We start from the raw sequence: 25,619 nt of genomic DNA, 5'->3' as shown, positions 1-25,619 counted from the left end.
TTACCATCCACAAGCGATCGAAAAATAATCGAAAAATAATAGTGTAATCGATGATTGGGACACTAATAAGCGCCTCATTTCACATGTGAAGGGCCCAATTTCACTGGCCAGTATTAAATTATCAGTTAAATCCTTGAAACTCAGACTGACGAAATGGCGGACACCAAGGAGACGATTGTGGAGGGCGTGGAGGCGTTGACGCTGAATGGAAAACCGGACGCAGAGCCGGTGGAAACGGGCACGGATGCCCAGGCACAGGAGGGAGCCACTGCACCCACTGAAGATGTTGTGGATCCGTGGAATGTGGCCAGCAGCAATGATGCGGGTGTCGACTATGATAAGCTAATAAGTAAGACCTTCACAAAGTAGCTAATTAATCTAGTTAATCAACTAAGTGTTATCTCATTATGTTGACACGTTGCAGAACGCTTTGGCTCCAGCAAAATCGATGAGGAGCTGATCGCGCGTTTCGAGAAAATCACGGGGAAGCCCGCCCACCACTTCATCAGAAGGGGCATGTTCTTCTCGCACCGGGATCTGCATACGATTCTCACACTGCGCGAACAGGGCAAACCCTTCTATTTGTACACGGGTCGTGGTCCCAGCTCCGGATCCCTTCACGTGGGCCACCTGGTGCCCTTCATCATGACCAAGTGGCTGCAGGAGACCTTCGATGTGCCGCTGGTTATTCAATTGACCGATGACGAGAAGACCTTGTGGAAGGATCTGAAAGTGGAGGATGCCATCAAGCTTGGACGTGAAAACGCCAAGGATATTGTGGCAATGGGATTCGATGTCAATAAGACTTTCATTTTCAACAACCTGGAATTCGTCGGGTGAGTAAATTGTAATACATTTACTTGTACAATGCTTGACATTAATATATATTCGTGGCTTACAGAAAATGCCCCGCCATGTACCAAAACATCATTCGCATCCAGAAGTGCGTAACCTTCAACCAGGTGAAGGGCATCTTTGGCTTCGGGGATTCGGACATCATTGGCAAGATAGGCTTCCCGGCCGCCCAAGCAGCTCCCGCCATTTCCAGCACCTTCCCCTTCATCTTTGGCAACAAGAAGGTGCACTGCCTCATCCCGTGCGCCATCGATCAGGACCCTTATTTCCGCATGACCCGCGATGTGGCTCCACGTCTTGGATATCCCAAATGCGCGCTCATGCATTCAACCTTCTTCCCGGCGCTGCAGGGCGCCAAGACGAAGATGTCTGCTAGCGACCAGAACTCGGCTGTTTACCTGACCGACACGCCCAAGCAGATTAAGAACAAGATCAATAAGTACGCCTTCTCCGGAGGACGCGTAACTGTCGAGGAGCATCGTAAGCTGGGCGGAGTGCCGGAGGTTGATGTGTCCTATCAGCTGCTGAAGTTCTTCCTCGAGGACGATGCCAAGTTGGAGGAGGTGAGAGTGGCTTACAGCAAAGGCGAAATGCTTACGGGCGAGATCAAGAAGCTGGCAGTTGAGGTAAGTGCAGTAATGAAGCAATCATCTCAAAAACATTTTACCTAATGGGCTTTAACTAACTCCTTAGACGCTCACGCCCATTGTGGAACAGCATCAGGCAGCCCGCAAGCTGATTACGGACGAAGTGCTGGACAAGTACTTCGAACTGCGACCCCTTCAGTTCGGAAGTTAGAACGCCAGCAGAGATGAGGTACCTGCATTTGCTTGACATCGATTCTTACAACCAGTTTATACGAAATTAGCTTAAATCGAACTAAGCGAGATTAGTTCAGCACCGAACCGACTAAGGCACTCCTATGTAAATACCTATACAGAATTGATCTATGCCTTGGCTTTGAGTCCGGCAGGCGCCCACTTAATGCATCGTTGTACTCGCTATTTATTTTATTTTTTACACTGCGTGTTTATTTTTATAAAGCAGAAAACAATAAACGGCTTCGATTTGCAATTGCTGCCACCACAGTGACCCACATTTGGGAAGTTGTTAACTGGCTGGTCTATACATTTTCCTGGAAACCCGAAACGTTCAGCCAAGGAGAGAAGCAAAGCGACTCCCCCTAGGTTTCTCTACGGAGAACTATACTCTGCTCATATTCATTTCCGATTCCGGGCAAAGGTGCCTCTCTGGTAAGCCAGCTAGCAAAATAACTCTCGACTTCGCAAAAATGTAAGTAATTTTCGCACTTCTAGTTGTGTGCGTTTTTCTGGTAATCCGAGAACTTGCACATGAATTGAATTTCGCGGGCTATCAGTAGATTTTCTTCTTGTTTCGCCTTTGCGGTTTATATTATTGGGAATTCTGAATTTTCGGAAGAACAAACCAATTTCTTAGTTATTAACTATTAACTAAAGAAAGCGTTTACATTACATTAGAGTGCTTGAGCAGTTAATCATTTAAAATTTGATCCCCAGGCAAACAAACTCTTATTAACATTATAATAATATGACTAAACCAATAAAACGTTTTTTTAATTTTTAATTCAAAAAGTATTACAACAATAATAAAAATAGGTATCGAATACATAAGATCCAACCCTTATCCGCTTCTTAATAGGATTATAAGAGCACTTAGTTGGCGATCACTGTTTTTCATTGACTGGAGGGCAGCCGAATTAGTTTAAAATTAGAATTGGGCGAGCTTCGGAGCTAGATTGCCCAGGTTTTATTTTCTTACCTTCATGTAGAGGAACCTATATTCATAACTGGGTATATGGATATGTGTGTATTTTTTTTTAATTAAGTCAAAACACTTGTGTTTACATGCGTCGAAAATACACGCTTACATATGGGCTGAGCTCCAGTGTGGGTGTTTGTACATAGCGATCAAAAAGAAAAACTCAAACTGAAGTTGTGGCTGACGATCGTCGATCGCTGATCCCAGAGTGCGATCCGACATAAGTCGGACGCAACTCCAGCCTGCCACACGCGCCTCGATCTCCATCAGCGGCCGTCGGAGTCGGATCGATCGCACAATAGCGAAGAAATTAAGCCGCTTTGTTTGCCCGACGATTGCTGGGACAAAAGGACCCTCGACGACAAGTTGGTCCCCTATAGATCACCTGTTGACACACGTACAATAAGTGGAAGAAGCGGTGGCCCCTTAAACTAGACGAGATGTGGCTCTCATCAACCCCGGATGAGTAGTCACGTCTCGAATCGATGGATCGATGGTGAGCCATTCATCACGATTGGCAGGCTTCTCTAATGCACCGAAAGTAAGCAAAACAACAAAGTACGAGTAAAAAGAACCAAACAGAGTCCAGGTAAACCTGCTGCAGTCCGGCAAGAACTCTCGATCGGTCATTCGAAAAGCGGCTTAAGCGATGACGGATCAACTGCTGAGCTCCACGGCCGGCGCACCGGGTGATCCACCGACGGTTCTGGTGCCGGTGCCAGCCTCCACGGGTGGACCCTATTTGAGCGGTGGTTCCGAGGGCGAGGCGGAATCAGCGGAACAGCCCGTTCTCCTCGAACTGGGTGCTCCGCAATCGAGCAGCTGCCCGGCAGTTAGTCTCAACTACACCCTGACCGCGGATGGAGCCGGCTTGCTGGCATATGCGCCAACTCATCCGCCGCACAGCTACTCACCCACATTGATGGGTGGCTACGAGAAGGAGGCACACAATATGGGCCTGTTGCCACCCACTTATAGCGTGATCCCGCAGCCAGTGTCGATGTGGCATGCTGGCCAGGTGGCCTCCGGATCGCCAGTGGGCATGGAGTGCAACAAACCCTGTGAGCTGGTGCCACCACCCATGTATATGAGCTATGGCGGCGGTAGTATCGCCAATAGCACTGAGGTGGACATCGCCAAGGAGCACAATCCTGCCTGGCGGGAGAAAGCGCTGCAAATGGAGAAGGACTACAGACGCACCGCCTGCGATCGGGAACGAACCAGGATGCGGGACATGAATCGAGCCTTTGATTTACTCCGCTCCAAGCTGCCCATATCCAAGCCCAATGGGAAAAAGTACTCCAAAATCGAGAGCCTGAGGTAAGTGGAAGCATCTACTACTATCTAGCTAAGTATAATATTTATGTGATATTTGCTTCTGCAGGATTGCCATCAACTACATCAATCACCTGCAGGCGATGCTGCGGGAGAGCTCCGTGGGTCAAAATGGCAGTGGGTGCTGTGCCTGGAGCGGCGGCAGTAGTTCTCCCTATGACAATGGCAACGATCACTGGGGCGCGTAACTTGAATTTACAAATATCTAAGGGAATTCATTTAAATAATCAACTTAAAACTTGTTAGGTTCTATGCGCAATTTGCCAAAGTCATTCCATGAACCTTTAAAAATAAGGATCAATAGATTTTCGCTCAATTTTATGATTTTAAAAAAGGAAATAGCTTTAACTTTGTATAAGTCTAACATGTTAACCATTTTATAAGTGCAATAATTGAATAAAATTATCAAGAATCACACGTATGATTTCCATTATTATTTGCCCCAACACCGAGATTACAAAACCATCGAGAACATTGTCTTTTTAGGCTATATATATTTAACTTTACTTTTCAACACTTCACATTTTGATAATTTACATATGATGAATCGTTTGAAGAACTGACTGACTTGGCGAGTATGTTGTGCATATTCGTATATATATAAACCTAAAAAGGACAACAAAACAGGAAAATGTAACAAATTGCTATGGAATTGTTGCTCTGCCGCAACTGCATCGAAAACTGATAAGTTTGTTAATACTTATTTATAGATAATAAAACCAACTACTGCGACAGCTGTCCGCACACACACAAGCACACAATTTATCCGCTGTTGGATTGAAGTAGAAGTTGGCCTATTTCAACTTAAATGGGGGACGAAATAACAAAGCGTAACGCAAGCTCCTCTCGCTCCTCCTGCTCCTCTTGCACCTCCTGCTCCTCTCGACTCCTTCTGCGCTTAGTTGTCCTTCTTGATGCGAGTGGAGGTCATGCGGTAGATAATGGAGTCCCTGCCGGGATCCATGGCAGCGATGGCATAGCAGATGGCTAGCAGCGACAGTCCAAAGACGACCATGAACCACAGGATGATGTTGAAGATCACCGGGTAGTCGCTACCGTAGTACACAGCCAGATTGTAGGGATTGGTGGTGGAAGCGGCAATGGTATCACGCTTGGCACGCGATGCTGCCACGTCCTTCTCCGTGGTCTGCACAAACAGCACCGAGTCGCTGGATTTCTGGGAGGCAGCAAGCAGTCGGCTGATAGCGGCCGACAGCAGTTTGTTGGCCTCCTCCACGGCCACGGACTTCTCGCCATGAGCCTTGGCCACTCCATCGACGGAAACGCGCAACAACAGGACATTCGAGGGCTTGGCCATCTCAGCCAGATGATCGGCGGCACTGTTGATGAATCCAACCTCCTGCAGGAACTGCTTGTCAGCGGTATGCAGAGAGGGATTCAGGTGCTTGGTGGGCTTGGCAGCTGGGGTCTCGAAGTCACCGAAGCACGACTTCCAGGCTTGAACCTATAAGAAATACGCGTTTAATTAAAGATCTCTTCTACAGATGCAAAAGGGGTAAAGCATTGTCATTGTAATCATTGTTAAGTATTATGATTCACTCTATATAACATGTGATTAATTACTTTCATGAGGTTTAGCTACTATAAAACATATTGAAGATTAACGTTTTATAATTATTGAGTGGAAAAGGTTATAGATTTTCATGGCACATCAGACAAGACAAGTTAACTTTTTAAACACAACTTTTGAGATCATGTGCTCTGCCACTTAAAGAGATTTGGCCAATAAGCTAATTGACTTTAATATGCTAACTAAAAACTATTTCTTTTGATGTGGCTCTTCGCCTTTAAGACACCACTTACGCCATCGTCGAACTGCTCAAAGTTAATATCGCAGACGGGCTCGTTGGCTGCCTCTAGCTCGGCGGCCAGGGCGTTCAGAGAGGCGTCCGTTCCGGAACCCGTCAGCTCGTAGGTCTTGACGTTACCGGCGGTGGTCACGTGACCAGTGCCCTGGACATGCACCACAATGACGCCCTTGGCCAGGTTGAAGGGATCATTGATGGTCAAGCCATTCCAGTTGGTGTCACCGCTGACGGCGTTGCCCAGGGAAGCGTAGAGCACATCACCCACGTAGTGGCTTTCCAGTGCATCGTTGCCCTTGAAACTGATTGCCTTGGGGCGGTTCAGCACGGTGAATTCGCCAGAGGCATTGACTGCAAAATAGATAGAAATAGTCCATAAGTATTGTAGAATCCCTCATTTTCATCTCCTTTGTCCAAGATTCTGCGCATGCATGTGGGGAGCTCATTGGAGTCCCGAGTTCTAGGTGTCACAACCTCCACAAAACGGGAATCGATGAGTACAGAATATCCACTTTGTAGCCGCTTTCCACTTGCTGCATAGGCATTTATCTTGATTATTGATATAAGATCTACTTACTGGCTGCTATAAACAGCGAGAAAATCGCGAAAACCCTCAACATTTTCAGTTTTCCGTTGGACTTTTAATCATATGACGAACGACTGCACAGAAAAACCTTTTCTCCTCCCCGATATCTCCCTGACTATCATGTGATGAGCAGGGTTGCTCCGGGCAGTTATCGAGTAGGTTATCGTTAGGGTTGTCGAAGAGTCGATACAATCGATTGGACTAGTATTTCTAGTTTTAAAATTATGTATTTTCATGTTCTGATTCATTTTTAATATATTTAATTTGTCAAACATTGTCATTAAAGCAAAGCATTAACGATTATTTTATAGAAATACGAGGGTCGTTTGATAAGTCCGTGACTTTTTGTATTTGCCGCGCACCTGCTCTAAATACAACACTGCTCCTGTCAGCAGTTATCGATTAACAGCTGACTGTAAAATTTTGTAAATTTTTGAAAGCTGCGTTTTTTGGTTTGCGTTTTATAGGCATTGAAAGCAGACGATCTCGTGAATTTTAACGAAAATGGAAAAAAGTGAATTTCGTGTGCTAATTAAGCATTATTTTTTGCGTAAAAAATCCATCACCGAAACCAAGAAAAGACTTGATAAATATTATGGGGACTCTGCACCATCAATTTCAATGGTTAAGAAATGGTTTACTGAGTTCCGTTGTGGTCGTACCAGTACAAGTGATGCCGAACGTTCAGGTCGCCCAAAAGAGGTCGTCATGCCAGAAATCGTCGACAAAATCCATGGAATGATATTGGATGATCGGAGAATGAAAGTGCGTGAGGTAGCTGAGGCTGTAGGCATCTCAACTGAACGGGTACATCACATTTTACATGAATATTTGGACATGAAAAAGCTTTACGCGCGATGGGTGCCGCGATTGCTCACACACGACGATAAGCGCAACCGTGTGACCATTTCAAAGGAGTGTTTGGCGATGTTCAACCGCAATCCAAACGAATTTTTGCGCCGTTTCGTTACCGTAGACGAAACATGGATCCACCACACCACACCAGAGACCAAAGAACGTGCACGTGCACCAAAGAAGGCCAAGGTAGGTCTGTCGGCCAACAAGGTCATGGCCACAGTTTTTTGGGATGCACAAGGTATCATTCACATCGATTACCTTGAAAAGGGTAAAACGATCACCGGCGAATATTATTCAGAGCTTTTGGACAGATTCGATATTGATTTGAAGCAGAAACGACCGCATTTGGCGAAAAAAAAAGTGCTGTTCCATCAGGACAATGCACGGGTGCACACGTGTGTAGTCAGCATGGCAAAATTTCATAAATTGGGCTACGAACTGCTACCCCATCCAGCATATTCTCCAGATTTAGCCCCCTGTGACTATTTTTTGTTTCCAAACATGAAGAAATGGCTCGGCGGTAAGAGATTCGGGTCAAATGAAGAGGTCATCACAGAAACAAACGACTATTTTGAGGGCCTTGAGAAAACCTATTATTTGGAAGGAATAAAAAAATTGGAAAACCGCTGGACTAAATGTATAGAGCTAAAAGGAGATTATGTTGAGAAATAAAACGCTTCTTTGACGAAAAAAATATATTTTATTCAAAAAGTCACGGACTTATCAAACGACCCTCGTACAATCTAAATTTAAAGTACGATAGTATAACATTGGGAATTATGTACAGCATAATATGCAGAAAATTCAGGCAGTACACTTATTTGTTTTATTTATTATTATTCGCAGGCTCAAAAGAAGACATTTTGGGCTGCTTCTAAGATGATAGTATGAATATATTATTTACCTGAAACCTCACTACTCGAAATTTGACCTATTCCTATATATTAAGATGAAAACAAATTATATTTTATAATTAAGAGATCATTTACTTAAGACAACATTTAGGTTAAAGGCTTTAATTGACCTGTTCCTGAATAATATTAAATAAAGATGTTAATTAATTTAAAAAAAAAAAAAAAAATGTTGAGAAATAAAACGCTCCTTTGACGAAAAAAATATATTTTATTCAAAAAGTCACGGACTTATCAAACGACCCCCGTATTTAGTAGTCAGGCTTAAAATAATGTATTTTATATTCACCTTTACAAACTTGAATGTAATAAATCTATGCTAAATTCAAGACATACAATTTTCACTTTGAACATACAAGGGGTCACCATGCGGACATTTAAAAGTTATTTATAGTTTATGTACACTTTAATCGCGTAGGGCGTCGATTTCCAATCGAAGCTTCTGAATCTTAAGCATAGTCAGTGTGCGCTCCACTTTCAGATTGTCCGTTTCCGTCTTGAGGAACTTCGTCTTACTCTGGAACTGACTGATCTCCGCTCGCGCCTTTTCCGCTCGCAATGCAGCTAAACCATTCCTGGGCCTGGCCTCGATGATCGTGGCCGATCCGTTGGCCATGTCATCCGGGTTGTGCTGCAATATGTAATGCTGCAATATAAGTGTTAAAATATCAATACTTTACAAAATGAGAATATTTACTTCTTTGCTTTCGTCCATGTATTCGGCGTATTCGGGATTCTTAATCTCGACGTTAGAAATTTCAAATTCAATATTTTGCTCCCCAGACTCTTCAGTTTTGGTCAGTTTCCGTTTGCGAATCCCCCTTTTCGCTCTGGGCTGCTCTTTGGGCTTCTCTGCCTCTTCCGCATCATCTAGAATTTGTTGTATCTGAAATGGAATATAAATATAATGTAATTACTTTTTGTCTAGCTCGGATTTCCCAACTGCGTACCTTAACAATGATCTCCTTGCCTTCGTTGGCATTGCCCAAGCCGCCATCATCGTCGCCCGAAATCTTTTGGATCTGCACAGTAAAGATATTTAAAAGTGTAAACATTGGTGATCCCCATTTTGATTTACATATGTAGAAGATATGGTTTTGTAATTTCAGAAGTATAGTCAATAGGCATTATAGTTTTTGGAGAAAGTCCGAACTGAATGTGTGTCAAATTACTTGGTGTTGAAATTATAATGTGGAAAGTATCTGTGGGATTTTATTTGAAGTGTATTTCTTGAAGGCAATCTTCCGCAATACATATATGCATCCGCATAATGGGTATCGAATTACCTTTATCCTGGGAGCCTCATCCTGATCTTTCTCGTCCGCAGAGGTGTACATTACAGTAGTTCTACCTCGCCGGGCATCGCAGGTTTGCCTACAATTTAATTAGAATTACTCGACGTATGTAAACACAATGTTTAGTGTATGTTTGTATGGTTACCTGTGTAACGATAGGCGGGATAGCGCTGTATTTTGTAGTACTTTGTCGCAAAAGTGACAAGTGGCTGAGTATTTGCCATTCTCCAAATTGGCGGTAAATCCATGGGTTCTGTAAAAATCCTCTGACTTCTTTCGCGGCATTTTATAATGCGACAATCGTAGTAAATTCCAATGTACTATACACGATGCAAATAAAAATGGCTTCTCTACAGATGGAGGTAAAATCCACGCTTGCATCGGATAGACCTGTATCGATATATCGATAGAACCATTTTGAGGTTGATCAGTTCAATGCGTATATTTTATTCAAAACGATATTTAACTAAAAACAGAAATAATTGAATATATATATAAATATATATGTATATAAGTAAAATAAATATTACCGTCGAAGTATTTAACTGTTTAATAAGTTCTGATTCGTAAGTTTTATTTCTTTTTCTATATATTTGTGTTAAATGAATGCACTTAAATATTGTCATTTGTTAATACCTACCAACAAAATTTGTAATATTTTGCTTATTTGGTTCTTTTCTGTCTAATTAATAAATCTTTAGATATAATAAATAAAATATTACGCTTCATTACAATAATTTAATATCATATTTGTATGTAAAACAATATAAAACATACAATTATTATTTTTTAAAATCCGTTATCGATGAATAGAACCATTTTAGCCTGTCAAAGACATTCAATAATATCAGAGATTATTATAAAGAATTTAAAATAATGAATTTTCAAATACTAGCGACCACCGATAGACGTCGGTTGTATGTCATCGATTCATCGTTTGACTTTACAGCAGCAATACTTTCACGTAATTTAACACAACACCGTATGTAAAAATGTCGCAAACAAAAAAGGCCAAGCGACCCTCGGGTTTCTCAAAGGATGAAACTTGGAAGAAACTTGGCTTCCTGCCGGCGTTCAAGGAGGGCAGGGATGGGGAGCCCAAGAAGTACCGGGCGCTGTGCACCCATTGTCGGAAATGCCAGTCGAACACTAGCATAGACAGGCTGATTATTCATAGGTCCGTATTATAATTTTTCCCGCTCATTTGCAAGTACAGTCCGTAAAATGTATATATGTGGCCTTAGGAAATCGTGTCCCAAGTTCCGGGAGGACCTCACCGCCGAGTTTGGTATTAAGCCAGAAGCTCCGGACACCACTCCGGCGGAGCAGAACTCTTCCGGCTCAACAATTGACTCGGCATCAAATATTTTACTGGACAAACTGATCGATGAGGATGATAGCAGTACACGCAATCAGGAATCAAACTTGGTAAGCTACTTGACTGATCTGGATCAACTGGTGATCCCCTCATCCGACGCCCATCGACTGCAAAAGGATCTGATCAAGGCGGAAACGGAGTATTTGTTGGTCAAATCCGAGTACTTCACTAAGAAGAACGAGATATCCGAACTGAAACGCACCGTCACCTTGTTGGAGGCAAAGAAGACGCAGCTGGAGATCGCCAAACTTCGAGCCGAGTGCGAGTAGCCTAAGTGTTTTAAGTATAATACATTTAAATTTTCAATGAAATATATAAATTCATTTAGATAATGAATAATAGTGATGCGGGGAGTTCGATGGAACAATTGTTGAAGGTGCCCGTGTACGTGGGCTTGCTGATTAAGACGGCGGCCCAACTGATGTCGCACCCAATGGAGCTAGTTCGAGTGAATATGCAGGCGAACGTAATCCACCACAGTCGATTAAGCATAAACCATATGTTCCGGCTGATGGCCCGCCATGGATTACCGGGATTTTATTACGGTATTGTGGCTTCTTGTCTACGCTGCACTGTTCACACGATATCTACGTACACGTTGTTCTACAATTTACGGGATAACAAGTACGTCCAAATGCTGCAGCCGTATAACACCAGCACGGTACTGGGTGTAACCGGATTTTGGGGCGGCATATTGGCAACACCCTTCGCCAAACTGGCGGTCATTCGGCAGGCGGATCTTACGCGCGGATCCTACGAGAGGCGCAAGTAAGAATTTGGCCGCATAAACATAATAAGGCATTTTCCTGCTATGCTTTCAGACCAGATCTATGAAAATTTACCCTTCCTTTATAGCTATCGAAATTTCTGGAGAGGACTCACTTGTATGTACGCTAAGGGAGGATTTATATATCTATTCACCGGCTGGAAGATAAACTCGTTTAGTAGCGCATCCGTGGCCATGCTATATAGTCCCATTAGTGATCAGGTCAATACGATGACATCATGGTTTCACACACTTAACGAGCCTTGGATTAGCGATCTCGTCACTATGGCATTAACGGGCAGTATCATCACAGTTATTATGACTCCAGTGGATGCGTTGGCCACGCTAACTTTAAACGAATCCTCACACTATGGTCGCACTTCCTATCCATATCTGTGCAAAAAAATCATACGAAAACATGGCTATAAAGGCTTCTTTTTTGGATGGAAACCGGCACTTATTGCCCTTATACCGCACACAGTATTGGCAACATTTGTATATCGCTTTTTACTAGATCGGTACATAACATAAAAACCCCCATATTTATTCAGAAATCTTGCAATGTATAATTGACAGAGCCTCCTTGAATTCTGGTAAATGGGCGGGCATTGAATCGGTTGCCCCATTTTCCAATTGGAAGCGAAAGACTTCGGTGAACCGCAAAACGAGCTGGGTGCAAAAAAGACTGTGACGAGGTAATCAGAAATTTATATAGTCATAATAGCTTACCTTTAGAACTGGAAGCGCCTTTTCGTGGGCCACCAAACATTCCATTAGCACAGCCACAAATTTCCCGTAAAACTCCGGCAGGTGCGGGTGCAAAGCCTGCAGTGGAATTGGCATGATGCAAACCAAATAGCATCTCAGCATTTGCTCCAGCAGCGCAGTGCATACCTCGACACCTTGGAGCAGCTTATCCGACTCCAGGACGAGCATTTGCAGGATGGCCTTGGCCCAACGATAGCTGGTGCTTACATTTAGAGCAAGGCATTGGTCCCGACAAGCCGCCAACTTATCTGGTTCGCTTATATCCATGGCCAGAGCAGTTTCCACATCGCTGCGATTGATGGTAAAGTAATAACCCAATCGGATGATGAACTGCAGCAGGCAGATTGAAATTTTTGGATTAGAGGCCATTGTCACGTTCTGAATAAGGCGGTCCAGCATGTCGTCGCATTGGTTCCACTGTAGTTAAAATTAGATTTATGTAGAGATACTACAGTATGTTTTAAGGTACCCACCGTAAAAGCATCCAGATCTACAAAGTGATCCAGACACAAATACAGACAGTTCCAAACAGAGTCGATGGCCTCAATGGAGTCCATGTTATAGGCGTCCTTGAGGGCATGGTCATAGATCACACTGTGCACATTCAGCTCCTGAATGTCCTTGGGATCCTGGAGAGGATAAGGTGTTTAATTAAAGGTCTTGGCGGCCAAGTGGTAAAACATACGCTATATTTCAACATGACTGAGAAGATCTTAACCCCAAGTTGCTTGTAGATGGGATCATAGCATTCCCGCACATTAAGACCCACGGATAGCGCGAAAGCCAACATTTGGGTGGGCATTCTGGATTTCTTTCCGTAACGAAGCTGCGTGATAATGTATGTAAGCAAACTAAACTTTCGGGCTAGATATATGTCTATTAGTTTATACCTCTAAATATCTGCCGAAACCATGAACAGCTCCTAGTTGTTTCTTCCAGCCATCCCTGTGCAGTTTCTTCTCGTAGTATTTCAGGATTTGAACATCCGTGGACTCCCACCAATTGGAAGATAGTTTTTTGGCCAACTCATTGGCATTTCTCAGCAGATTACCAGAATCGTCCTTAAGTTGGTAAATTGTGGGCGAAGCTGTCAATTCGCAAATCAGCAGAAGGAGCTTGACTCTCAGCTAAAAGTTAACTAGATTGTAGTCGTTCAATTGTATGTTTTGTAAAGCACACACCTTTTCGTGTCCTGCATCGCCAGTCTTCTGGAGGAATTCCTGCACCAAATCGTAGAGCTTTGGCAGATCCTGAATAAGTAGGGAATGGTAGCTCTCGAATTGCGACGTCTCCAGCTGAATGTTATCCAGGTCCTCCTTCAGCTCCGGCAGCATATAGAACTCCACCAGCTCACACATGTGGGTGACGAGCGCTTCGGTGGCATCATCGCATGTCATTTTGTTTTCGAAAATTACAAAAATATAAGTGCGATCCAAAACGTAAACAGTAGAGCCGGCAAAATCCGATAACACTCGGCAACTATCGATTTACCAGAATTCTGTACATTACTTTTAACAGATGTAAAAGCCTTAGCAGAAATTAATTCGTTACAACCTTTATTTTCAAACAAGAACTTTTAGCTAACATACAAAACATTTTGTATTTTCACATGTACTATAAAAAGAAAGTATATGAAATCATTGACAAAATCTTTTTTACTTCTAGTATTACATTTATTAAGTAATCATACGTTTATTATTACAATAGGTAAATCTGTATGATATTATTTCTAAATAGAAATAGAAAGGTATAATGTTGTTTGATTTTGCGACTAAGCAAGCTTAATCAGGAGGTATAGTAGGATTTATCGAAACTATTTTCAGCCATTTCCCAGTCAATCCAATTTCGCACTGAGGTCACGTTGACGAAGACCGTATAGTTTTTGTATCTGATTCCGAAAGATACAATGCCACTAAGCTGGTAGCGATCTCCAAACGGGCAGGCCAGTGGTCCGCCGCCATAGCCTATGTGGAAACCGACGGTTGTCTGTTTTTCGGCGCAAATGATGGAAGGGCTCAGGTAAAATTCACCTAAATATAAAATATTTAGGTTTCGAAGTCGATTATGACACTCGTTTAACTCTATAATATGATATGGCTCCCGTCTCATTAGGACATCATATTCGTCCAAGTTACCAATGGAATCCTTAGGCCATCCATTGGCATAGCACTCTGAAGTGCGGGAGCTTCTTTCCGCTTCTTGGTCAGGTAGACATATCACATTGATATGATCGTTCAGTGAGAACGATTGCTCGAGGATCAAAATTGCCACGTCGTATTGAAACTTGCTCTCACTAAATTGGGGATGCTTTATAACTCTTTTCACCTCTATCTCTTGAGTCGGTAGACGTTCATTAGTGGATTTAAGGTCCCATTCTCCAGCACGAACCGTGTAGGTTTTCCCATCTTGAATCTGGAGCGCAGAAGTCAAAACCACCCGGGGATGAATAAGTGTGCCCGTAAAGGAATAGTTTTCAGACTGTAGTATAGCCACTGTCCAGGGAAATTCACCAATATCGGATTCATACTGTGTGTTATCATACTTGATGTCCGAGTCCAAGCCACCAACATTGCGAATTCCACAGCCTCGATTTGGCTTTGGCCTGGGATTCAAAGCCTTTGTACGCAACCTATGGTGCGGACAACATAGTTCCATATACCCACACCGTATATTCTGCGATCCCAAAATATGGAGCGAACCGTCCTCAGTTATTCTTCCCGATGGCGGATCACATTTGTTATGGGGCACACACTCGCAATTTGGACCATCGACTCCACTTTGTGGAACTTCTGTTGGGGACGGGGTTGTAGTGTTGCCAAAAATTAAAAAAAGGTTGGTTTTCACATTTCCTTGCTCTTCAGGAGAATTATGCATTTGGGCACTACATTTTGAAACAGCAAATAATAGGACCAGTAGTCTTAGGAATCCGATCATTCTTATCTGAAATACGAGTATAAGTCACACACTTTTATTGGTATCCAAAAAGAATAATTTTTAATAATTCCACGTCATCCGTGCTTCTTTTATTTTCGCATAAAAGTAAGTAAAGTCACTTAAATGGTAGGTGAATCACTTATATGGGAGGATTATTTGTATATCTCCCTAGAAAGAGTGCCCAATCTGGAAGTTTTGCTCAATAAGTAAATGGCCAAACTAATGGCAATCTAACACTATAATTATAAATTATAATTTATTTGGATTTCTTGCCTCTACCAAAAAGCCAACTTTTCCAACTTATATTTAAAAGAATTTTCTTTAGCTTACAGAAGTGGAATACCGAATCGTTATTATACTTTCAAGTTGTATTGCTCGCAAAAAGCAGACTGACCCGCTGAAGAATCGGGTAAGTGTCTTAAATACCTCCCTAATTCTAAAGCTTATGTTTATTAGAGCTTTTGAATGTTGATAAGAACTAGAGCAACCAAAACTTGGTCCACTGTAAACAAACTTTTTGAAGATTTCTTATCTTTAACAACAAATACAACATACATATGTAGAATATGGGTAAGTAACCAATAAGCTTGCTTGTAAATATTGATCGTCGCCATAAATGTATTATATATTTTACACATTTTACATAATTGAAAGGATAAATGGGAGCGTTGACAACGAGGGCGTGGCAGATTGCGAACCAGATCCACGTTGCTTACAAACTTTTTGCTGTCAGTCGAGGAGAAAGTGCTAGATAAAAAAGTTAAAGTTAAAATAGACTTAATGAGCATAAAAAAAGTATATCAAATCACCAGCAAAATCTTTTTCATTTGTATGATTACATTTATTAATTAAGCATGAGTTTATTAAAACAAGAAGAACAGATCTTATTTCTAAATTAAAATAGAATAGTTATAATATTTATTAATGGTGCCACTAAGCAAGCTTAATCAGGCGGTATAGTAGGATTTATCGAAACCATTGACAGTCATTTCCTGGTCAATCCAATTTCGCATTAAGGCCACGTTGGAATAGCCAACTGGCCAATTGGTGTTGCATCTGATTCCGAAAGACACAATGCCACTAAGCTGGTAGCGATTTTCCCTCGGATCTCCAAGGGGGCAGGCCAGTGGTCCGCCGCCATCGCCCTGACAAATGTCGAGGGCGGACTGGCCACTAGCACATAAGAGGGATGTGCTCAGGGTGAACGCTGGTCCAAGCAAGGATTTACGGAATCGATCCTGGCATTCGGTGTGCTCCACAATCTGCAATGGCGCCCGCTTCATTATGGCAATATAATGGCCTAAGTCACCGAAGCCATCCTTGCCCCATCCATTGGCATAGCACACTGAGGTGGGTGGTGGAGCAGCTCCGTGGTCAGGTAGGCATATCACATTGATATGATCGTCCAGTGAGAACGATTGTTTGAGGATTAAGAGTGCCATATTATTTTGCATGTTGATCGCACTGTATCTGGGGTGCTTTATCACTCTTTCCACCTCTATCTCTTGAGATGGAAGACGTTCATTGGTGGACTTGAAGTCCCATTCTCCAGCACGAACCGTATACGTTTCCCATGGTTGAACCCGGTGCGCAGCAGTCAACACCACCCGGGGATGAATAAGTGTGCCTGCAAAGGAATAGTTACCAGACTGCAGTATAGCCACTGTCCAGGGAAATTCGCCTATGTCGGATTCATACTGTGTGGCACCCTTGATATCGCAGTCCAAGCCACCAACATTGCGGATTCCACAACCTCGATTTCGCTTTGGCCTGGGATTTAAAGTCTTTGTACGCAATCGATGGTGGGGACAACATAATGCCAATATATCTGCACAGCGGGTCTTTCGTATATTCTGCGATCCGAACTTGTCAAACGAACCGTCCTCAGTTACTCTATCCGATGACGGATCACATTTGTGATAGGGCACACACTCGCAATTCGGAGCATCGACTCCACTTTGTGGAATTTCACCCCTTGAAGGCACAGGTGTAATGAGCTCAGGATACGATCTTATCGTTGGGCGAGGTTGGTTGGCTCCAAAAATTGAAAAAGTGTTTCTTTTCACATTTTGCTGTACTTTAGGTGTATCAAATACTTGGGCACTCAATTTTGAAACAGCACATAATAAGGCCAGTAGTCTTAGGAATCCGGTCATTGTTATCTGAAATACGAGTTTGAGTCACACAGTTATATTGGGATCAAAAAAGAGTAATTTCTTAATGCTGAAGTTTCCTAATAATTCTACGTCATCTGAGCTTCTTTTATTTTTTCTTACGAAAAGTAAGTAGTATCACAGTTTTATTGGTATCAAAAAAAGAGCAATTTCTTAATGATAAAGTTTCTTTCTACGTCATTTGTGCTCCTTTTATTTTTTCTTATGAAAAGTAAGTAATATTTGTATTGGTATCAAAAAAGAGCAATTTCTTAATGATAAAGTTTCTCAATAATTCTACGTCAATTCTGAAAAGTTAGTTATATCACAGTTTTATTTGTACCAAAAAATAATTTCATGCCATCTGTGCTTCTTTAATTTTTCCTTTTGAAGAGTAAGTAACATCACTTTAAAGAGGTGAATCATTTCTCTCAAATATTACTGACTATATATAGTAGGATTATTGGAATATATCCCCAGAAAGAATGCTTAACCAGGGAGTTTTGGTCAATTTTATTACCTTTATAATTATAAAAGGGGAATCTTATCTCTACCATAAATACCTCTTTTTTGCTTATATTTTAAAGAATTAACTTTTAAATTTTTAATTCATTTTTAAGTTGTATTCCTCGCAAGCGCAGTTTTAAGAAGACTGACGGTATCATCTGTGAGCACAAGCCTCCTTAATTTTAAAGCTTATGTTTGCGAGAGCTTCAGGCCGCCGATAAGAACTAGAGACACACAAAAAATTCGGACCACTGAAAAAAAGTTCCTTAAGCTTTTTAATTTAACAAAATGTTTAAAAAAAAATATAGAAAATGCAGTAAACGAGTAAATAACCAATAAACTCGGTTGTAATTAATTACATATAGTCTCCATAAATGTTTTACATATTCTTGCAATAAAAATATAAAAAGTTTTTAAAATGCTAGTATTAGCAAAGAAATTTATTCACTCGTAGTCAAAGGTTAGTCCAGCACCGCGAATATGCTTCTCGCTCCATTCATCGAAGCGTTCCGACATCTCATTGCCCATGTGATTGCTCCAGTCGCCGATTTTGCCATTCCGTATAAACTTGGAAGATGAATCCGGCAGCAGCTTCTCCAGATTCACAGCCTTGTTCGCCCGCATCTTGTCGAATGTGAGATGATCGCATAGTTTCTGCAAAGTGCCCACATCGAGGAGGCTCTCAACGCCCAGGAATCTGGCACAGCGACGAACCACACGGGGCAGATCCTTCACCATGTCCTCGTACTTGATGAACAGCACATTCTCGTCCTGACTCCGTTTCCAAAAGGGCAGGACGTGCTTCCAGTAGGATCCCATCGGAGTGTGTCCCTCCAGAAAGAGATCGACGAACTGCTCAAAGTTCCCATTGATGCCGTGCAGCAACTTGCAGTAGTGATAGTACGAGACGCAAAGATCCTTGGGATTTCGAGCAGTGTACACGATCCTTGGCTGCACCGTCTCAAACTGCTCGGGTAATAGTTGCCAGGATAAGTGGGAGCGTGCAAAACGTGGCCGTGGCAGATTGCGAACCAGATCCACGGTGTTTCCAAACTTTTGGCTGTCGGGCGAGCAGAAAGCGAATGGAGATTAAAAAGCGTTTTGAATACTAAAATATTTTATTTGGGCAAGTACGCAAATATGATAGTGGAAAAGTCATTAGTATATAAATATAGTTTTTAATACTCACGCAACCGTCTCGTGATGATCGGTGCTAAACAAAGCGGACAGTTCAATGAGTGGGGATCGCAATCTCAAATCCTGCTCAGCAGCCACGTAGTCCAGCTTGTGACCCAGCAGCCAGACCATCTCCTGGGCCCACGTCGATCCGGTTCGTGGATAGGACACCATCCACACATCGTCCTGGTAAACGGGAAGCGATCGTATAGATTCGCCCAGCTCCACGTACTTCCTGGGTATGATCAACTGGTCTGGGAGCACCTCAACAAAGCAATTTTGTACCGGAAAGACGGCATTAGTGCGCCGGAGTATGTCCGCCTCAAGTTCACGATAGATCAGCTGCATGGCTCGATGTCTCCCAACTGTTTTGACCAAAAAGCCAACGCACAATAAAGCCAAAATCGCGTCGAGTGGCAAGTGGCAAGTTCGAAGGAGCCAGTGAAATGAAAGTTGTTAAAATGCCACTGGGAGTTTCCACTCACATAAACTGGTTTGTTTTGCAAAAGCTCTTGTAAACTGAAGTCATTTGAAAGTAAGTTCAATGTTTTAAAAATAATTTCAGAATAACCAAAATTAGAAAATATTAAAGTTAATTCCTGGAAAATTGTCTGGAGTGCATTATTGCATTATGTCTGATTATTTGAGTTGATCCCACTTAGCCAAGTTCAACTGTGGTTTAATAGCTTTTCCTTTGCGGTTCGTTGACTTTAAAGATAACAACTATCATTAGAAATGGTTAGATAATCATCCCTCATGGAAAATGACACAGTTTGCAATAAAAGGTTCTGTTTAAATTTAAATATATTTCAATCCGTAATACTATATACACACGAAATCTTTATCTCAATTACAGCTAAATCGTCTTAATGAGCCTTCGTCTTCTCCATTTCCTCCAGATCTTTTTGTCCAGTTGTCCAACTGGAATACTACAACTCGTTGTGGATATATTCCGTGGTCACCTTGGCCTCGCCCTCGTGGAAACCATTGCAGTCGACTGGGTATTTGGCCTGTTGGCGGGCATTCGCAGAAATAGCAGTTAGAAAGCGGCGATAAGCAGCAGTACAGAGAGAAAAAAATGTATATGATTAGACTGGCACACAATAAAAATAAGAAAAAGTGGTTACAACTATATTATACCATAATACAGATCTAATAGAACATTAAAGTTAATAGCGAAATTAAACCGCCTATACAGATATTCAACCACCTAATGTTGTGCCTAAAAGTATGCTGCAATATTTATTGCTTCAGAAAGAGTACCAAATGACTGCGTTCTGTAAAGCACAGCATACTTTTAGGTGTATTTACGGGGTGGTTTAATATCTCTATTGAGATTTCATACATCTTTTTTCTAGGTATATCCCATTTCTTGCTGTGCATCATTGTGGCCGCTACTCACCTCGCAGTTGTATGGCGCATTGATCACACCGAAGAGGGTCCAGAACGGCGTACCGGTTTCCGTGCTAATGAAGATTGCCGCACCCATGCTCCCGATCTTGACGATCTTCGGACTGACTCCGGCAATTAGACTGGACGCCGATGTTGGGCGATTCTGTTGGCTCTGCTTGGGCTGGTGGTGCTGCTGGTATTGGTCATGTTGCTTCTGCTTCTCCTGCTGCTCGAGAGCCGCTGCATTCAGCTGGCAGAGCACGTAGCGATCGCATTGCGGCGACTTGGAGATGTATCTGTAGGCGCGATGGACTTTCAGCACCGGTTCAATAACCTGTTTGTTTTAGCCATTTGGTCCATTGTCGGATTCGATCGGGTGCGTGAGCGATGGCATAGAGGAGAAAATAGTGGCGTAATTAATTTAATTTGCTCCAAGTTAAGTGCTTAGTACAGATGCAGCACATCCAACTAGGCCAAGTTATTCAATTATAACCACTTCATTTGAAGTCGAAACGGGTCTAACCATTCGTACAAAACATATGTAGTATATGTATAAATAGTTATAGTTATAGATGTGAGATCAAATGGTACTTAAAGAACTTTAAGAATTACTATTCGTTTCACCGCAGCTATTTCCTATTCCCAGATAAATATCTCCAATTACCGCCTGCGTAGCCCAGTTCCCATAGTTCAGATCAGTTCAGTTCATTTAAGAGATTCTGCTTACCTCCAGGTTGAGCGTATCCGTTAGCTTGTCGCTGATCTCGGTGGCATTGAACTGCAGTAATCCGCGTGCCTGGCCGAGTTTCAGCAGTTCCTTGGCGTAGCCCACTGCTGGCTTGACGTACTGCCTTGAATCGATCTTAACGTTCAGATGATGCTTGGCCACATGGTCCAAGAGATTCGAGATGGTCTCGCCCGGACGGGAGGGATCGAAGTGGGTCTGCTTGGGGTAACCTTGAGACTTCAGCAGGCCGTTAAACATGATCTGTGCCGTCTGGAAGTACCTGTATAAGAAACCGTGGAGAAGCGGACAAATTGATGAGTTTCAATGACGCAGCACGGTCGAGTGAAAGGGTCTCTAGAAAGTGGAAGTTGTTGTGTGCTTTTCTTGCTGTCTAACGATGGGGCAACGGACAAAACAAAAAAATAGTAGAAGACCAAGAAGTCTGAGAAGCCTGACCTACTTCGGAATCATGCAAAAATGTCGGAATCCAAATTGTACACAAAGAAAAATTGCTTAAACTAATGCTGCTTTTTAAGCTGCAAGTTGTGTGCTTAGAATTCACAAGTCATTTCTTTAGTGTGAAAAGTATTCATAGTATTGAAGGTTTGTTTAAGATAATGTCTTAGGTGATGAAAATATTATTAATATTTTTTTTATTGGTAAAAAGTTTGTATACTTCAATATGATATTTCAAGCCATTATGATTAGGCAGATTTTTAGATAAGAATTACTTGATTTTTCGTACTTGTGTACCCGCTCATCCGAGGCAATTTCCCCTGGCTAAGAGTGCCAACCGGTTTTGGCCCGCTTTATTTATTTATTTGTTTGTTTTAACGATGCCGTTGACTTCTGTATCTTCTGCATATCTACTGTAACTGTATCAGAGCCTGGACTTGGCACTTGGGGCCTGTTGACCACTTGGATTAGCAGGCACGTTCTAAAAGCACCAGCACCGAAAAAAGTGGGTCAAAAGGTAGCCGCATCGAACATGCTCGATGGCCAAACGGGTTGTGTCTGTCGCTAACGGGAAATGGTTAGCACAGGCTTTTGGCAGCAGCTGTTCGGATTCTCGGATTCTCGGACTCTGATTCTGAATCGGAATCACGATTCGGAATAGCCATCGGAGGAATAGTCATTGGAACTGGAAGGTGGTCTTGGTCTGGGACCAAGAATGGCAGCCAGGTGCTAAATGCATTTGCGACCGTTGCAGAGCAGAACGTGATCCACAATTAACACGCTGTGGCGGCTATAAACTGAGCCACGTTGCTGAGCTGAGACTCACCTGAGATACACCTCGGGATTGGCCAGGTAGCTGGCCCAGTCGGCCAGGTAGAGTGTGGCCGACTTGATCCAGCGGCGACGGAAGGATTGGTTGTTCAGCGACTCGAACAGCTTGTCGTAGTCCAGCTTGCCATCGGAACCCTTGAAGCCCTGCAGATGGAGAAGAGAAGAGTAATTGGCATTAACAAATGGAATTTAACATATTTCACAACCTTTCAGAATTTGTATCTAAAGCTGAGCTAGGAAAATAAATGACTGATGGGACAATTTTTTAGATTTTTTTGTTCTTTCACTATCAATTGATTATTTCTATATCAAATGAAATATACATTTATATTTCATTTCATTTGTTTTTAAGATTTTCTTTCAGTTTACGGTATGTATGTGTATTTTTTTCAAGATTTTCCTTCAGTTTACTATATGTATGTGTGTAGTCTAAACAGTTTGTTCTTAAGGCTCTCAATATGTTGAATATTTTTCTGAGCTCTACGGCAGATAATACAGTGATCTTTAAATATATAAAATTAAGGAAAGGTCGTAGTAAAATCGAATAAAAAAGTCTAAGAAGAAATCTATAACTAGTAAAGTGTGATTTAGGGATCCACCTTCATGATTTTGTTAACTCCGGATTTCTCGTACAGCGCATCAGCCAGCTCCGAGTTGGAGAAGTGATCCCACAGCACGTGAATGTGCTCCAGGAATGGTGGCAGCACCCAGGCGTGGCTTTTGTGCTTCTCCTGGGTGCTCTGACCCTCGGGACCGGCGAAGGAGCTAACCGCCTGCATGACCAGTGGCAGAAGGTTCATCAGTCCGTTCTCGGATTCCGGTTCCTCGCCGGCGGAGCGTTTCTGCTGGTGATGATTTGAGCCCTTATCGTTGCCCTGGGTGTTCATGAAGGCAGAAGCCACTTGCAGTATGGTATCCAGACCAATGCCAGATTCAGAGCCACCACCAGAACTGCGCTTTTGCTGTGGTGCGGTTTCCTCATCATCGCCCTGGGTGAACATCTCCAGGACATTGCCAATGATGGAGGGATCAAAGCCACCGCCCTGACCACCCTGACTCTTGGACAGTAGGCTGCCCAGGCCGGAGAGGATCTGCATGGCGCCACCAGCACCGCCGCCACCTGCTCCGCCACCAGATTTGCCACTGGCCTGCATGAAGGTGCCAATTAGCGAGGCCACACCCGCCAAGCCAGCACCGCCGCCACCATTGTTGCCACCGTTCTGGTTGGAGAGTGCCTCCTGGAAGAACATCGAGGCCATGTCCAGCAGCGGATTGGACTCATCCTCGCTGGCGAGAGAAGGACCCAGCGGCTGGAGGCACAGCAAGCAGGCCAAGAGCAGAGCTCGTCGCACGTACAACATTTTACTGCAGGAACTTTCACAATCACACACTTGAGATACTTTTGGGCCAATTAAGCGACGCAGCCACAAAACGCGGAAGACGCTCCACTGAGCACACGAATACTATATATATATATACTATATATATCCAGACAGATATTGCCAAGATCGGAGTACGGAGAACGGAGATCGGAGATCGCAGCGCAGAGCAGCCAGCACAGCCGAAAACTTTCTTTCTTCTGAGGCTCTGCGCCAGTTTGTAACACTTCTTAAGCCGACGATTCTTGGGGGCCTTCGAACATGTTCGTTGTGAGCCCCTCCCTCTCCCCTTTCTTCGTATCCAAATCTCCAGCTCTCTCCACCGCTCTCACCTGTTTCTACAAAGACTCTCTCGCGCGGAATGGAATTCTTTACGCCTGCGCTTTGAACACGTCAGGTTTTGCCGTCTTGTCCACAAATAAACGAGACAAAAGAGAGTGCGAAGAATGAGCCGAGCAGCTTTGGTTTTTACACTAAAAGAAAATTGTGGTGCAAAGCAGAAAGGCATATTTTGTCAGGATAGGGTTATGAGGTATCTACTTAGCAACTAAAAGCAGAGGAGGCAAAGATAACTTAACAGAACATGAAGTTAGCCAATATAAGGTTTCTTATAAAATAAAGAGTATTTTAGTAACATTAATATTACTATTGTTGATGATTATAAGGCTTACTTTTCAAGTTAATTTCACAGATCGTCATCTTATTTAAGTAAAATAACGTAATTATGTTTGTAATCTTTTTTGCCGTGTACCCGGTTCTATGGCTCGCACTTTGTTTATGTTTCCTACCTACCCACCTACTTTCTTTTTACACACGATCGTCCGCTTTGAAAGTTCTCTTCTCGGAATGGTGGTGGTGGTTGGTGGACATTGGCAGTCGGATTTGGTGGCAACGTTTTCGTTAATGCCGCCTGCTGGTGCTTTTTATGTAAATACAAGTATCAACACGGCTTTTGTGGCTCTTTCTTTGGGTATACCATCAATGCTCTGGTGTTGGCCACGCTATGAGAAATCAACAAGAACTGGTCTTAAAAAATTGAAAATAATCAAATAATCAATAGAACTGAATTTTTAACAATAGCTTTCTTTCACTTAATAAGTCCTTTTGATATATTTTTCAATGCATACTACTCAGATTTTCAATGTAACTAAAAGTTATATGGTAAAATTTAATATCTGCTATATACTAGGGTATCATAGCTTCTACTACAAATCTACATATGGTAGTTATTTCAAGTTCTTAAATTCTCTGCACATTTGTCACCTGGACTCTTGGTGGGTTGATTTTGGCTCTCGTCATGGCCCATTTCGAATTTATTCAACAAATGGATTGCAGTGTGCCCGTTACATAAATTTATAATCAGTTTAATGGATCCGTCACGCCGATCTAAAGATGTAAAGAGGTGTATCTGTATCGAACATTTTCATTTCCTTACCATCTTCACGTTCTTCCAATTCCTCAGCAAGATGACCTTTCCCCATAAATTAGGTATTAGCATAATCAGTAATTCGAATAGAATTTCAAGTTAATGTATGGAAATGGAAAATCATTAGAATGAACGTCATTCACTTTAAAATACCTTAAAAAAATTCGCGGGCTTTTAACACATATCACATTATCGATTTTTACTATATGTCTTGCGGTATATCGATATTTGGTAACTGGGTAAGCTGAAGGATATCGATA

The 25,619-nt window shown here is 42.5% G+C and overlaps 11 protein-coding genes across 16 annotated transcripts; 4 read left to right on the top strand and 7 right to left on the bottom strand.

Annotated features, from left to right (window-relative positions):
• Positions 1 to 46: 46 nt before the first annotated feature.
• LOC6536334 (tryptophan--tRNA ligase, cytoplasmic) lies at positions 47 to 1,929 on the top strand. Its single transcript, XM_002096882.4, has 4 exons — positions 47 to 349; positions 425 to 836; positions 902 to 1,481; positions 1,549 to 1,929. The coding sequence occupies exons 1-4, from the start codon at positions 154 to 156 to the stop codon at positions 1,651 to 1,653; spliced, it is 1,293 nt and encodes a 430-aa protein (XP_002096918.1). The 5' UTR covers positions 47 to 153; the 3' UTR covers positions 1,654 to 1,929.
• An 879-nt stretch (positions 1,930 to 2,808) lies between these two features.
• Positions 2,809 to 4,411, top strand: LOC6536333. The gene is made up of 2 exons (XM_002096881.4): positions 2,809 to 3,975; positions 4,040 to 4,411. Exons 1-2 carry the CDS (start codon positions 3,305 to 3,307, stop codon positions 4,176 to 4,178), a joined length of 810 nt encoding a protein of 269 aa, XP_002096917.1. The 5' UTR covers positions 2,809 to 3,304; the 3' UTR covers positions 4,179 to 4,411.
• Positions 4,412 to 4,460: 49 nt separating this feature from the next.
• LOC6536332 (ATPase H(+)-transporting accessory protein 2) lies at positions 4,461 to 6,548 on the bottom strand. Its single transcript, XM_002096880.4, has 3 exons — positions 6,394 to 6,548; positions 5,815 to 6,167; positions 4,461 to 5,455 (listed from the first exon to the last, which is right to left on the bottom strand). The coding sequence occupies exons 1-3, from the start codon at positions 6,434 to 6,436 to the stop codon at positions 4,889 to 4,891; spliced, it is 963 nt and encodes a 320-aa protein (XP_002096916.1). The 5' UTR covers positions 6,437 to 6,548; the 3' UTR covers positions 4,461 to 4,888.
• Positions 6,549 to 8,421: 1,873 nt separating this feature from the next.
• Positions 8,422 to 9,833, bottom strand: LOC6536331. Of its 2 annotated transcripts, none has more exons than XM_015192189.2 (5): positions 9,612 to 9,833; positions 9,458 to 9,545; positions 9,122 to 9,193; positions 8,869 to 9,057; positions 8,422 to 8,802 (listed from the first exon to the last, which is right to left on the bottom strand). In XM_015192189.2, exons 1-5 carry the CDS (start codon positions 9,749 to 9,751, stop codon positions 8,578 to 8,580), a joined length of 714 nt encoding a protein of 237 aa, XP_015047675.2. In that variant the 5' UTR covers positions 9,752 to 9,833; the 3' UTR covers positions 8,422 to 8,577. The 2 variants fall into 2 exon arrangements, with proteins under 2 accessions (XP_015047675.2, XP_002096915.3); XM_002096879.3 differs by having other exon boundaries at positions 8,422 to 8,817; positions 9,612 to 9,829.
• A 561-nt stretch (positions 9,834 to 10,394) lies between these two features.
• LOC6536330 lies at positions 10,395 to 11,307 on the top strand. Of its 2 annotated transcripts, XM_039375635.2 has the most exons (3): positions 10,395 to 10,643; positions 10,711 to 11,127; positions 11,187 to 11,307. In XM_039375635.2, exons 1-2 carry the CDS (start codon positions 10,459 to 10,461, stop codon positions 11,111 to 11,113), a joined length of 588 nt encoding a protein of 195 aa, XP_039231569.1. In that variant the 5' UTR covers positions 10,395 to 10,458; the 3' UTR covers positions 11,114 to 11,127; positions 11,187 to 11,307. The 2 variants fall into 2 exon arrangements, with proteins under 2 accessions (XP_039231569.1, XP_002096914.1); XM_002096878.4 differs by lacking the exon at positions 11,187 to 11,307 and having other exon boundaries at positions 10,396 to 10,643; positions 10,711 to 11,183.
• On the top strand, positions 11,176 to 12,164 carry LOC6536329. Its single transcript, XM_002096877.4, has 2 exons — positions 11,176 to 11,612; positions 11,700 to 12,164. Exons 1-2 carry the CDS (start codon positions 11,176 to 11,178, stop codon positions 12,139 to 12,141), a joined length of 879 nt encoding a protein of 292 aa, XP_002096913.1. The 3' UTR covers positions 12,142 to 12,164.
• LOC6536328 lies at positions 12,111 to 13,856 on the bottom strand. Its single transcript, XM_002096876.4, has 6 exons — positions 13,560 to 13,856; positions 13,269 to 13,505; positions 13,064 to 13,204; positions 12,852 to 13,007; positions 12,340 to 12,795; positions 12,111 to 12,279 (listed from the first exon to the last, which is right to left on the bottom strand). Exons 1-6 carry the CDS (start codon positions 13,773 to 13,775, stop codon positions 12,154 to 12,156), a joined length of 1,332 nt encoding a protein of 443 aa, XP_002096912.2. The 5' UTR covers positions 13,776 to 13,856; the 3' UTR covers positions 12,111 to 12,153.
• Positions 13,857 to 14,163: 307 nt separating this feature from the next.
• On the bottom strand, positions 14,164 to 15,312 carry LOC6536327 (phenoloxidase-activating factor 2). Its single transcript, XM_002096875.2, has one exon. The coding sequence runs from the start codon at positions 15,310 to 15,312 to the stop codon at positions 14,164 to 14,166; it is 1,149 nt and encodes a 382-aa protein (XP_002096911.2).
• Positions 15,313 to 16,259: 947 nt separating this feature from the next.
• LOC6536326 (phenoloxidase-activating factor 2) lies at positions 16,260 to 17,468 on the bottom strand. Its single transcript, XM_002096874.1, has one exon. The coding sequence runs from the start codon at positions 17,466 to 17,468 to the stop codon at positions 16,260 to 16,262; it is 1,209 nt and encodes a 402-aa protein (XP_002096910.1).
• Positions 17,469 to 18,382: 914 nt separating this feature from the next.
• Positions 18,383 to 19,657, bottom strand: LOC6536325 (luciferin sulfotransferase). Its single transcript, XM_002096873.3, has 2 exons — positions 19,162 to 19,657; positions 18,383 to 19,032 (listed from the first exon to the last, which is right to left on the bottom strand). Exons 1-2 carry the CDS (start codon positions 19,494 to 19,496, stop codon positions 18,417 to 18,419), a joined length of 951 nt encoding a protein of 316 aa, XP_002096909.1. The 5' UTR covers positions 19,497 to 19,657; the 3' UTR covers positions 18,383 to 18,416.
• Positions 19,658 to 19,934: 277 nt separating this feature from the next.
• Positions 19,935 to 25,463, bottom strand: LOC6536324. Of its 4 annotated transcripts, XM_039376765.2 has the most exons (8): positions 25,369 to 25,463; positions 25,197 to 25,319; positions 24,730 to 24,934; positions 23,154 to 24,406; positions 22,550 to 22,698; positions 21,268 to 21,547; positions 20,551 to 20,874; positions 19,935 to 20,158 (listed from the first exon to the last, which is right to left on the bottom strand). In XM_039376765.2, exons 4-8 carry the CDS (start codon positions 23,913 to 23,915, stop codon positions 20,078 to 20,080), a joined length of 1,596 nt encoding a protein of 531 aa, XP_039232699.1. In that variant the 5' UTR covers positions 23,916 to 24,406; positions 24,730 to 24,934; positions 25,197 to 25,319; positions 25,369 to 25,463; the 3' UTR covers positions 19,935 to 20,077. The 4 variants fall into 4 exon arrangements, with proteins under 4 accessions (XP_039232699.1, XP_015047674.1, XP_039232700.1 ...); XM_015192188.2 differs by lacking the exons at positions 25,197 to 25,319; positions 25,369 to 25,463 and having other exon boundaries at positions 23,154 to 24,017; positions 24,266 to 24,406; positions 24,730 to 25,026; XM_039376766.1 differs by lacking the exons at positions 25,197 to 25,319; positions 25,369 to 25,463 and having other exon boundaries at positions 24,726 to 25,026.
• Between the last annotated feature and the right edge of the window lie 156 nt (positions 25,464 to 25,619).

The sequence above is a fragment of the Drosophila yakuba genome, chromosome 3R, assembly GCF_016746365.2.
Source record: "Drosophila yakuba strain Tai18E2 chromosome 3R, Prin_Dyak_Tai18E2_2.1, whole genome shotgun sequence".
NCBI classification, from domain to species: domain Eukaryota; kingdom Metazoa; phylum Arthropoda; class Insecta; order Diptera; family Drosophilidae; genus Drosophila; species Drosophila yakuba.
The sequence above is the reverse complement of the archived record's forward strand: the minus strand, read 5'-3'. Positions and strand labels throughout refer to the sequence as shown.

Excerpts from the sequence above, each read along its gene's own strand:
- LOC6536334 (XM_002096882.4), top strand. The coding sequence starts at position 154 with ATGGCGGACACCAAGGAGACGATTGTGGAGGGCGTGGAGGCGTTGACG. Across the intron at positions 350-424 it reads CGACTATGATAAGCTAATAA|AACGCTTTGGCTCCAGCAAA; the intron begins GTAAGACCTTCA and ends GACACGTTGCAG. Across the intron at positions 1,482-1,548 it reads TCAAGAAGCTGGCAGTTGAG|ACGCTCACGCCCATTGTGGA; the intron begins GTAAGTGCAGTA and ends CTAACTCCTTAG.
- LOC6536333 (XM_002096881.4), top strand. The coding sequence starts at position 3,305 with ATGACGGATCAACTGCTGAGCTCCACGGCCGGCGCACCGGGTGATCCA. Across the intron at positions 3,976-4,039 it reads TCCAAAATCGAGAGCCTGAG|GATTGCCATCAACTACATCA; the intron begins GTAAGTGGAAGC and ends TTGCTTCTGCAG.
- LOC6536332 (XM_002096880.4), bottom strand. The coding sequence starts at position 6,436 with ATGTTGAGGGTTTTCGCGATTTTCTCGCTGTTTATAGCAGCCA. Across the intron at positions 6,168-6,393 it reads CTCGCTGTTTATAGCAGCCA|TCAATGCCTCTGGCGAATTC; the intron begins GTAAGTAGATCT and ends TCTATTTTGCAG. Across the intron at positions 5,456-5,814 it reads TTGAGCAGTTCGACGATGGC|GTTCAAGCCTGGAAGTCGTG; the intron begins GTAAGTGGTGTC and ends TATTTCTTATAG.
- LOC6536331 (XM_002096879.3), bottom strand. The coding sequence starts at position 9,751 with ATGCCGCGAAAGAAGTCAGAGGATTTTTACAGAACCCATGGATTTACC. Across the intron at positions 9,194-9,457 it reads ATGAGGCTCCCAGGATAAAG|ATCCAAAAGATTTCGGGCGA; the intron begins GTAATTCGATAC and ends TTTACTGTGCAG. Across the intron at positions 8,818-8,868 it reads ACATGGACGAAAGCAAAGAA|CATTACATATTGCAGCACAA; the intron begins GTAAATATTCTC and ends CTTATATTGCAG.
- LOC6536330 (XM_039375635.2), top strand. The coding sequence starts at position 10,459 with ATGTCGCAAACAAAAAAGGCCAAGCGACCCTCGGGTTTCTCAAAGGAT. Across the intron at positions 10,644-10,710 it reads GACAGGCTGATTATTCATAG|GAAATCGTGTCCCAAGTTCC; the intron begins GTCCGTATTATA and ends ATGTGGCCTTAG.
- LOC6536329 (XM_002096877.4), top strand. The coding sequence starts at position 11,176 with ATGAATAATAGTGATGCGGGGAGTTCGATGGAACAATTGTTGAAGGTG. Across the intron at positions 11,613-11,699 it reads GGATCCTACGAGAGGCGCAA|CTATCGAAATTTCTGGAGAG; the intron begins GTAAGAATTTGG and ends CTTCCTTTATAG.
- LOC6536328 (XM_002096876.4), bottom strand. The coding sequence starts at position 13,775 with ATGACATGCGATGATGCCACCGAAGCGCTCGTCACCCACATGTGTGAG. Across the intron at positions 13,008-13,063 it reads CAGTCATGTTGAAATATAGC|GATCCCAAGGACATTCAGGA; the intron begins GTATGTTTTACC and ends TATCCTCTCCAG. Across the intron at positions 12,280-12,339 it reads AGGCGCTTCCAGTTCTAAAG|CTCGTTTTGCGGTTCACCGA; the intron begins GTAAGCTATTAT and ends TTTTGCACCCAG.
- LOC6536327 (XM_002096875.2), bottom strand. The coding sequence starts at position 15,312 with ATGATCGGATTCCTAAGACTACTGGTCCTATTATTTGCTGTTTCAAAA.
- LOC6536326 (XM_002096874.1), bottom strand. The coding sequence starts at position 17,468 with ATGACCGGATTCCTAAGACTACTGGCCTTATTATGTGCTGTTTCAAAA.
- LOC6536325 (XM_002096873.3), bottom strand. The coding sequence starts at position 19,496 with ATGCAGCTGATCTATCGTGAACTTGAGGCGGACATACTCCGGCGCACT. Across the intron at positions 19,033-19,161 it reads GATCATCACGAGACGGTTGC|CCAAAAGTTTGGAAACACCG; the intron begins GTGAGTATTAAA and ends CTCGCCCGACAG.
- LOC6536324 (XM_039376765.2), bottom strand. The coding sequence starts at position 23,915 with ATGTTGTACGTGCGACGAGCTCTGCTCTTGGCCTGCTTGCTGTGCCTC. Across the intron at positions 22,699-23,153 it reads GAGTTAACAAAATCATGAAG|GGCTTCAAGGGTTCCGATGG; the intron begins GTGGATCCCTAA and ends CTCCATCTGCAG. Across the intron at positions 21,548-22,549 it reads AATCCCGAGGTGTATCTCAG|GTACTTCCAGACGGCACAGA; the intron begins GTGAGTCTCAGC and ends TTTCTTATACAG.